This window comes from Ursus arctos, unplaced genomic scaffold, assembly GCF_023065955.2.
Source record: "Ursus arctos isolate Adak ecotype North America unplaced genomic scaffold, UrsArc2.0 scaffold_6, whole genome shotgun sequence".
Taxonomy (NCBI): Eukaryota; Metazoa; Chordata; class Mammalia; order Carnivora; family Ursidae; genus Ursus; species Ursus arctos.
This window is the reverse complement of record NW_026623078.1, coordinates 71,900,652-71,910,758: the sequence shown is the minus strand read 5'-3', so window position 1 is coordinate 71,910,758 and position 10,107 is coordinate 71,900,652. Positions and strand designations below refer to the sequence as shown.

The following is a 10,107-nucleotide window of genomic DNA, read 5'->3' as shown; positions in this document are numbered from 1 at the left end:
CCATTTCTAGCCTGTGACCCAAACAACAAACGCCTTCGTCAAATCAAGGACCAGATTCTAACAGACTCTCGGTACAATCCCAAGATCCTCTTTCAGTTGCTGTTGGATACTGCACAGTTTGAGTTTATACTCAAAGAGGTAAAACTCTTGAATAAATAATCACCAATATCTTAGTGTTTTTAAGCTTAAAAATATTTTTAAAGGATTAGGATTCCATAACTGTGTCTCTGATTCAGGCTACAGATTCTAGCTGTCTGAGATAGTTCTTACACTAAAACGACAGGATTAAACATTGAACAGGCGTTTGGTGCCTACTGCTGGGGGGAGGCGGTGTTGGGGGAAATTGTACAAGACTGTGGAGGTAGCAATCTAGGGGGGACTACGAACAGTAATCAGAGAGTCCCACTAAGGAAAATGTAAATGCAAACTGAGAGACGTGCTCTAAAGGAAAGGGACATAGTTCTCTGAGGACCTAAAGTCAAAGATGCTATCCCCAACTTCCCTGAGAAGAGAAGCAAGAGCTTCTGAAGGGACCCAAAGAAGGAACCTATCAGAGTTAGCTAAGACAAAGGTTGGGAGCCATCTGGAGACCATGCCAGAAAGAGGGCAGAACATGCCCAAGTCCTCTTGGGTAGGGAACAGCATGACCAATTCAAGGACCAGAAAGACCAGTTGGCTAGAGGGGAGAATACAAGAGAAAGTGGTATGATACGAGGTTGAAAGGTGGGCAGGAGCCAGCCCAGGCCTGGCCTTGTAGGATTTCAGTCTTCATCTGAAAAGCCATGAGAACCTGTTAGAAAGGGCTCTTAAGTTGGATGGAGGATTTGCAATTAAACAAGGTCAACTTAAGGATTTTAAGGATTTCAAGTTCCCTGAAGGAAATTCTGAGGTTGGTCAGTCTTAGGGCTAAAAAAGCCTCTGTGGGCATAATAAAAATGGCAGATACCCAGGAACACCTAAGTTCTGTAACCAGTAACTTTGGGGGTTTGGATCAGGTGGGCCCAGGAACTAACCGGGGACGTTAATGCCCATTTGGAATGGATCTTCACCTTGCCTCAGTCTGGTTAGTGGTATGCTAGATGTTTCTTTATCTTCTAGGTATGCGAGGACATTGTGTTCCCCCATTAAGTAGCTCAGGAAAAGTACATGCTGATTATTGACCTCGTGCTAATGCATGCTGATGCATGTGCAGAGTGTTTTCAGTGCCTTGTCTGGGTATCATTTTGTAAGATCAGAGAAACGCTACCCCTTTTTGATCTTCTTAATAATGTTAATGTTTTCCCTCTGAATAGCAAATCATTATTGAATACCTGCTCTGTTCCCAGCTAGGTGCTAGGAATTCAAAAATGAACAAGGCATGTCCCTACCATCAAGGAGCTCTCAGTGCAGTGGGGAAGAGAAAGAGATTAAGCCAAGATGAGAAGCCAAGAAAGATCCAAGAGCAGGAACCAGGCACCTTAGTTGTTGGTCAGAGCAAACTGCAGAGGCAAGTGGGAGTCACCCCTGAGGAATCAGTGCAGTCAGTCCAGTTAGGGTCCTGAAACGAGGCCGGTTCCCCCCTGAAGCTTGGTGGTGTTGCATGGAAATCAGGACAGGTCTGGGTCATCTGCCTGGCCAAGCCTGCATTTCTAATCATTAATCTTTTCCTGGAATCTGTTGGAATAGAGCAGGCTGCTTCCTTCTGTCTGTTCTGGTAGAAGGAAAAGAAGACCCACTCGCTGTGAAAGATCTTCAAAAGAGAAAGATCTGGTAGAAACAAAAAAACAACCACCCAATACAGATCGAGCAAAACAAAGATAATATTTAATGTCTTATAGTTCAGCTCAGTTCGTTAACCTACCTCCCACCCCAACCCTTTTTTCTAGAATCACTTTCTGATTCTACTGTAAACACACTGATTGGACCTGTGTTTCTTCTAATCTTTGTATGAAGGTACATCTCCTAATTGAAAGACCATCCCCTATTCCAAATTCCATCTTACAAGATATGAAACCTGTGAGTTCAACCTGTGAATGAGTGTTTAAAGGGCTTCAAGCCATTTGGTCTGTGATGAAGGCCTCACAGTGTTATTTTTGTCACTGCTGCTTTGTCACCTGGCATTGATTGATCCCAGGCATTCAAAAAGATAGGGCAGACTCTATAAATAATTCTGACGGTTCCTCGTCTTCTTACTTTCATTGCTTAATCATCCTGCCTGATCACTGAGATTCCTCTTCCTCTGGCCCCACAAAATTCCACCAGTCTTGATCCCTTTTTCTGCAATGAAATCTTCCATCTTTTAAAATTCATTGCAGGGGCGCCTGGGTGGCTCAGTCGTTAAGCGCCTGCCTTCGGCTCAGGGCGTGGTCCTGGCCTTCTGGGATCGAGCCCCACATCAGGCTCCTCCGCTGGGAGCCTGCTTCTTCCTCTCCCACTCCCCCTGCTTGTGTTCCCTCTCTCGCTGGCTATCTCTATCTCTGTCAAATAAATAAATAAAATCCTTAAAAAAAAAAAAAGCTCAGCTAGTTTGTCTTGTTATCAAGAGTATAAACTTCCCTTTGTTTCAAACTTCAAAATGATTGATGGAGTTTTAACTGATACAATAAGCCCAGTGGTATAATGCAGCTACTAAACAGTAATTCTTCTTTACTCTGTTAGCCAGAACACTGTTAGAGTACTTAATTTATTCCTGGTACAGCTTTTCAAAAGGAATATAAAGACATTCGGGACAGTGACTAGAATTTTGAAGAAACTAAAAATATGTGTTGTGTGGCAGAACCTATCATCAAGCCCATGTCCTCTCCTTTTTTTTTTTTAGATTTTTTTAGAATTTTTTTTTAAAGATTTTATTTATTTATTTGACAGAGAGAGAGACAGCCAGCGAGAGAGGGAACACAAGCAGGGGGAGTGGGAGAGGAAGAAGCAGGCTCATAGCAGAAGAGCCTGATGCGGGGCTCGATCCCGGAATGCCGGGATCACGCCCCGAGCCGAAGGCAGACGCTTAACCGCTGTGCCACCCAGGTGCCCCAATAAAATAAAATCTTAAAAAAAAAATGCATTGGGATGCTAAGGAATGAAGAATTTCTTAAGAGAAAAATCTGTATACTCTCATATTTACCCCTTAGGAGCCCAATGAAATAAACCCCTGTATGTTTGTGACATACCTTAAATATGTTTCTAAAATTTATTTCAAGGGAAAACAAAACAGAACCTTGAGATACACCATTTCCTCCTCTGCCCAACCCTTTATAGGATTTTAATTTTATGAAGAAGTGACTTCACAAACAGACCTGTGTGATCAAAAAGAAAGAACTTTTGTGGGTAATTTAGTTCATTCTCCACTCATCAGACAAGATAATGCTCAACCTTCCCAACCTTAAAATAGATACGACCCCACAAATTGTTACTTAGAAAGGACTTCGAGCAGTGGCCACCAAATTTCTTGTATATTAAAAATGCTGACTCCTGGGCCAACCCAAGACCTTCTGAACCAGAATCTTCAAGGGTGGGGCTTGGGAATCTGAGAAGTTTAAAGCCATCCAGGTGATGCTTATGTGCGTTCGGTCTGAAAACCACTTCTTAGCAGTGGTCTAGCTTTGCCCCTCGATTTGTACAAAGTAGGACAGCTTAAGAGATGACATCAGGGTAATGTTACTTTTAGACATATATTTTTATAATAAATTGGGTTTCGCTCCGGCTTTCTTGGTAAACTGCCGAATCTGGACTTCCTCTTAAGTAATTCTTTTCTGTCTCTTTCAACAGATGTTCAAGCAAATGCTTTCAGAAAAGCAAGCCAAATGGGAGCATTACAAGAAGGAGGGTTCGGAGCGGATGACGGAGCTTGCTGACGTCTTTTCAGGAGTGAAACCCCTAACCCGAGTGGAGAAAAATGGTAATTGCTGAAGAGGAAATACCGGTGTGTTTGAAATGTGCACACAAATTACTGGAAAGCAGCAGAGTAAAAAGTCCTTACGTTGTCATTATATGCCAGGAGGTTGCTAAGGAAGATCCGAAGCTTAGTTTTGGCTGCCTTTAGCTTTGTGCTCCCTGGGGCAATCTCCATAGCCTCTCTGGACTTGAGGTTTCTTACTTTGGAAGTAGGAGATTGGGCTAGAGGGGTGTTACACTCTGGTTCATAGTCCATAGGGGCATAATTCATCCCCCATCCTCAGCATAGTACACACCACTGGTGTGTCAGCTTATGTGCATTTGTGGGGAGGGAGAAAAGGACCTAACCGTCCTGATCTTTTCAGGATACTTCACTCGAGAATAATACTAACTACTAACCTAGATGGGATGCAAGATTCTTGGCTTCTAATGTTTGCTGCTTTTTCCCCCTGGTGTTCCTGCCATCTAGTGGCAGAAAGGGGGACCTGCAGACTTTTTGCAACAACATTGCTCAAGTCTTAATGATACTAATTCCGCTTCTTTTAGGAAATTTCACCTGTAAGAAAATTATGGTATCACTTAAAATTTTTATATAGATAGAAACCTTTCAAAATGCCCTCAAATCACCATTCTGAATTTTAAGATGAAAAACTATCTTTTTAATGCTTAATGTTTAACTATGAAATTCATTTCTGATGAAGTTAATCATAGAGTAGAATAGTCTAACTTTTTTGTTTAAAAAAAGCTTAATGGTATAGCTTTTTGTTTAAAAAAAACTACTATTTTTAACCAATATGATCTTGTGATTACTATATTTGGCTTTTGTTGATTTATTTGATGCTGAATGGTTGGCCTAACATGTATTTCCAAGTTACTTTATTATTCCTAGTGGGAAAAGTTGGTTGTGTTTTTATTCATGTGATAAAAATTGGCAACATGTTTTGCAGGTCACTACATTGTTTCTAGAAAACAAGGGACCACCTGTAACAATCTAACCAAATTAGTTTTTGAGAATCAGGCATGTTCATCTTTGTTCTAATCGCTTTTAGGTTCTTATAAATCCCAACATCCCTTCAAAAGTCATTCAAAACAATATCTTCTACTTTATCCATCTATATAGCATATTTCAGCTTAGGAAATACTTCCAAAATATTTCTTGTTTGAGCCTTATAAGGCTGCGAAATAAACATCTGTATTCTTGCCTTACATGGAAAGAATTGAAGCTGTAAAATGTAGTCCCTTGCTGAAGGTAATGAAGGTTCAGAGCCTGGATCGAACTTGGCACCTCAGACCCTGAACCCTGTGCTCTTTCTGCTACTCCAGAGCTGTCCCTCAGGCTTACCAAAAAAACACTTTAAAATTACAACTAGTGTTCCTCATACCAATTCTTGAAATAACCCAGATTATAAGCCTTTAAGTGCTTTTATTAAAGTAAATCATCCCATTGATAAAACAACAAAAAAACAAACAAACAAACAAAAAACTGAAGGGAATCAACTTGGTGAGTTAAAGAGCAAAGCCTTTGAATCTGGCCAGACCACTGAGAAAGCCTGGCTCTGCCATTTAGTGACTGTGTGACCCTGCCTGGGATCCATAACGTCTCTGGGCATCAGTTGCCTGGTCGGAGAAATGCCTTCTAATTCCTACCCCCATAAATGGTTGTGAAGATTCAGTGAGACAAGCTTTGAGCTTTGCCTGCCACACCGAGGGTCCCCGGAGCACATCGGTGCCTGTCCCTTTCTCTGCTGTGTGAAATTGGTTTGTGAATGCGAGTGGCACCCCCTCAGCAGTTCACATAACCCCTCACACTCCTGACGTGTTGCCCCTCGTTGCCTTCCAAGATATGCCATTGTCATTTTTGTCCCGAAACTACTGCCCATGTCTGTCCCCTCACCTAGGGACAAACTACCCCTGTCTTTACCCATCCTTGCTTCTCCAGAAACCCCTCCCCCCACCCCGGCAACTGTGTGTTCCATCTTTCGGTTCCTTCCCAACTCCTCCCCGCTCACGTGCCTTCTGTTGCACACCTGCGTTCACCAGGTGTTAGACTGAGCCACTGACATAGAAAGTTCCCTCTCTTCTACCAGGTCACATGCCGAGGCACTTGGTGGTTATTGTGTGGAGAATCCCCCAGGGTGATGTCAGGTACACAGCGAAAGCTCTGTGAACGAGACCTCGATTTGTAAGGGGCTCCTGAATAGATTCAGAGCCACAGCTCCAGGAATCCTGGGGTCTCAGCAGTGTCTCCTTAATTCTGTGTTCGTAGAAAACCTGCAAGCTTGGTTCAGGGAGATCTCAAAACAAATCCTGTCTTTGAATCACGATGATTCAACTGCTGCCGGCAGGAAAACGGTGCAGCTCATCCAAGCTCTGGAGGAGGTAAGAAAACCCTTCTTAAATGGCAGCGCTTGGATCATGAATCATAGTTTCCGACCCACCCTGCAGTCTGGTCCCGGAAATGTAGCTGAGAGAAAATTTCATCAGAAGCAACAAAAAGCATACTCTCTTCACTGTAATATTATACCCAGTGTCCTAAAATTGGGAAAATAATGAAGTGATCAGCAGGAAGAGAATGCCAACAAAAATGATAACACTTCCACTTGCAGAAACATGTAGTCTTGGAAAAATAATTAAAAACAATATAGAAACATGGGGGAAATGGTGGTAAGGCGGCAGAAGCTGAAACAACACCGCAGTGTAGGCACCATTTCTAGATCGGGGAAGCGTTTTGGGGGGAAAAACTACAAAGGAATACACAACCATAACCATAGTCGCATAATGATCATAGACACGTATTGCATGGAGCACTGGGTGTTATACGCAAGTAATGAATCATCGAACTTTACGTCAAAAACTAGGGATGTACTGTGTGGTGACTAACATAATATAATAAAAAATATTATTTAAAAAAATGATCATATGCTTATAAGTGATGTTTTCTTTTCCGGAAAAAGAAATAGTTTGTTTTTATCTACTTAAATATTATCTACTCACATTCAAAAAAGAGTTACTATATTTTCCCACTCTTGAAATTTTAATTGTATGCTTAACTAGGTTTAAAATGAAAAATAAAAGCATGAGAATAATAACCATCAACTATTTGAAACATCCATACTTACTTGGAGCCCTGCTCAACTGGTATAAGTGTACATCTTAAGAGATAGAAGTAATACTTTATTTGGCATACTTTCATAAAGGCTTTTTTTTTTTTTTTGAGAGGTGTTTTTTTAGTTACTGTTAATGGCAACATCAAACAGTTCCCCATTGTTAGTGCATCAGTTTCCCTGGCCTACAATTGCCCACTTGTACTGTTCCTGTTTTGCTCATTTCCTGGATCTTTTAGTCTGTAGTGCAACTATAAACAACTTTGTAAATGTCAGAGGCTTTTATCATTTGTGTTAGTTATTTCGGCAATGGCCCAGGCACTTTGAGTTATATACATTACAACTTCAGGATGCTGGGGAATCATTATTTTGATTTGAGGAGTCCAACAAAAGAACTTAATAATGTCCAAATGTCAATACCCTGGTTGTGATGTGACTATTACTGTGTTTTTTAGCAAACATGCAAATCTTCAGAATTAAGAGGATTTTCTAATATGTGTTTGTCAATGCTAAAATGGAAGTATCCACTCATTACGTCATATACGTACACAGTAAAAAGAGTAGAACATTTTCTAATCCTAGAAACTTGTGCATTACATTATGACTTGGCTTATACGTTTCTAGAATTATCATTTGAAATAGAAATTTTGCCAAGAAATTCTTAGTAAGCAGCATGACTTTCCTGAAGTGTTTTCAGGGAAAAATGAACACCACAGAAGCCGTTCGGAATTTTCTAATTAAGTGTATTTATGTGACACAGGTTCAAGAATTTCACCAGTTGGAATCAAATCTGCAAGTCTGTCAGTTTCTCGCTGATACTCGCAAGTTTCTTCACCAAATGATCCGAACCATTAACATTAAAGAAGAGGTCCTGATCACAATGCAGATCGTTGGGGACCTTTCTTTTGCTTGGCAATTAATTGACAGGTAATGTGGCCAGCCTAACATTTCCCGTCGATGAAGGCCTCCACGGATATCTCCTTACCAGTGATCTCTCTTTACAGATTCACGTCCATCATGCAGGAGAGTATAAGGGTAAACCCGTCCATGGTTACTAAACTCAGAGCTACGTTCCTCAAGGTGAGCGAAGAACAGTCAGATCACATTCTTAGTCACTAGGGAGGAATCGGTCTTCATTGCTGCCTCATGCATGAATTCAGCCCAAGATTTCTTTCTTTTAGAAAGTTAGGAAGGGGCGCCTGGGTGGCACAGCGGTTAAGCGTCTGCCTTCGGCTCAGGGCGTGATCCCGGCGTTATGGGATCGAGCCCCACATCAGGCTCCTCCGCTAGGAGCCTGCTTCTTCCTCTCCCACTCCCCCTGCTTGTGTTCCCTCTCTCGCTGCCTGTCTCTATCTCTGTCGAATAAATAAATAAAATCTTTTTTTAAAAAAAAAAAAGATAGGTAATTTAAGTCTTTTTATAGACTGAAAATTGTTAGCAGCTTTTCCACGAGAGCCCAGTTTCAAAAGACGCCATGCATATTTGAAGTTTCAATTCACATAAGTTGGATATCTTACAGAAAATTGTTTTTAAGTTAAAAAATACATTTTTTACGTTCTATCAAGATACTAAAAATGTGGGTCCTTTTTTCTTTGGATGTGAATTAAGTCCTTTTCCTTACTCATTTAAACAATTCTTGTTGAGCCTCTGCTACAAAGCAGGGTCTCTGGTAAAGATGAGGGAATAGTGGTGGACAGCACAAGCAGGGCCCTTGCTGTCAAGGTAACTTCAGATAGAGATAAATGAGCAAATGTTGACCCAGTGCCTTCTGACAGAATCTCCTTATATATCAATTCTGAGGTACACTTTCTTTCCTATTTGAACACTGCAAGCAGGGATGGGGTTTTATAATTGACAGCACATCCAAGTGCAATTGTCAGCATTTTTTCCGGTGTGGTGCATAAGATAATGGCACTTTGTACATGCTGTGACGTCTTCGATTGGAATCAGTACAGCGATCCATGCGTCAGGGTGTCTGATTTCCATAGAGGAGCAGCTGTCTTCTGTAGCACGGTGCTCCCACACTTGAGGGGCATCAGAATCACCTGGAAGGCCTGTCACCACACAGATGGCTGGGCCTCACCCCCAGAGTGGCTGATGTAAGTAAATCTGGGGTGGGGCTCAAGAACCGGCATCTGTAACAAGTTCCCAGGTGATGCTGATGCTGCTGGTCCAGGGACCGGAGTTTGAGAACCACTGCCATGGTTCTCAGGCAGATGACTGTTGTTTTTTAAAAACTGTATCATTGTCAGAAACTATTAATGACTTTGACGACATTCAGTGGTTGTTGCTTTCTCCCAGGTAGGACCCAAGAGCTTTGTTATATGTTTACTCCTTCTAGAAAGAGAGGTTTCTAGAACTTTTTGAGATGGAGACACATATGCCTACTTTTCTTGCAGCTTGCCTCTGCCCTTGATCTTCCCCTTCTTCGAATTAATCAAGCAAATAGTCCTGATCTTCTCAGTGTGTCTCAATATTACTCCGGTGAATTGGTGTCCTATGTGAGAAAGGTAAGAGATGCATCAAGGTGATATTTATTTTATTGGCAAACTAGCTGCTACTTAAAGACAAAAAGGATGCTTGGGGCCCTATAAAAAGTATACCCATGTTCCCTTCTCTTATTCTTAACTTGATTCCAGAAATTTGCAATATCTGAACATAAACTTACTCTTACTGGTACTGTGGATACGCAGATGTGTTTTTACTTCCAAAGAACTTTTATACCTGTTTATTTAAATGCTGGTGGTATTAACCCCCATTTTGTAGGTATAGAAACTGAAATAGAGATGATGTTGGCTTCCACAAAGTCACAGAGCTAGTTGGTAAAAGAGCCAGATCTAGATCCAACATATCCTAGTTAGAACCTAAAGTTTCCAGAGGAATTTTGGTCCTCGTTGCAGTAACTTCAGGTACAGCGTGGAGCTCAGCAGACCTGGGTTCAAAATCACGCGCGTCTCATACTAACTGAGTGCCCCTCAGCCATATTACTAACACCTCTGATCCGCAGTCTCTGGAGAGTTTGTAATGTGGAAAAGATACATCTTTTTGCTGCATGTGTATGAGGAGTATATCTTGCGAGCAGTTCATGTTTGAAGGAACGTAGCCATGTGCCTGAGAGCAGATGTTAAAACAGCTC

The 10,107-nt window shown here is 41.5% G+C and overlaps 1 protein-coding gene across 1 annotated transcript in view; it reads left to right on the top strand.

Moving 5' to 3' along the window:
- The window catches only part of WASHC5 (WASH complex subunit 5), a 59,238-nt gene that overhangs the window by 21,856 nt on the left and 27,275 nt on the right, over positions 1 to 10,107 (top strand). Inside the window, exons 10-15 of the mRNA XM_026495420.3 lie at positions 11 to 138; positions 3,742 to 3,871; positions 6,134 to 6,246; positions 7,732 to 7,898; positions 7,976 to 8,051; positions 9,371 to 9,481. Coding sequence (XP_026351205.1) covers positions 11 to 138; positions 3,742 to 3,871; positions 6,134 to 6,246; positions 7,732 to 7,898; positions 7,976 to 8,051; positions 9,371 to 9,481 — 725 coding nt within the window. The remainder of the gene's footprint in view (positions 1 to 10; positions 139 to 3,741; positions 3,872 to 6,133; positions 6,247 to 7,731; positions 7,899 to 7,975; positions 8,052 to 9,370; positions 9,482 to 10,107) is intronic.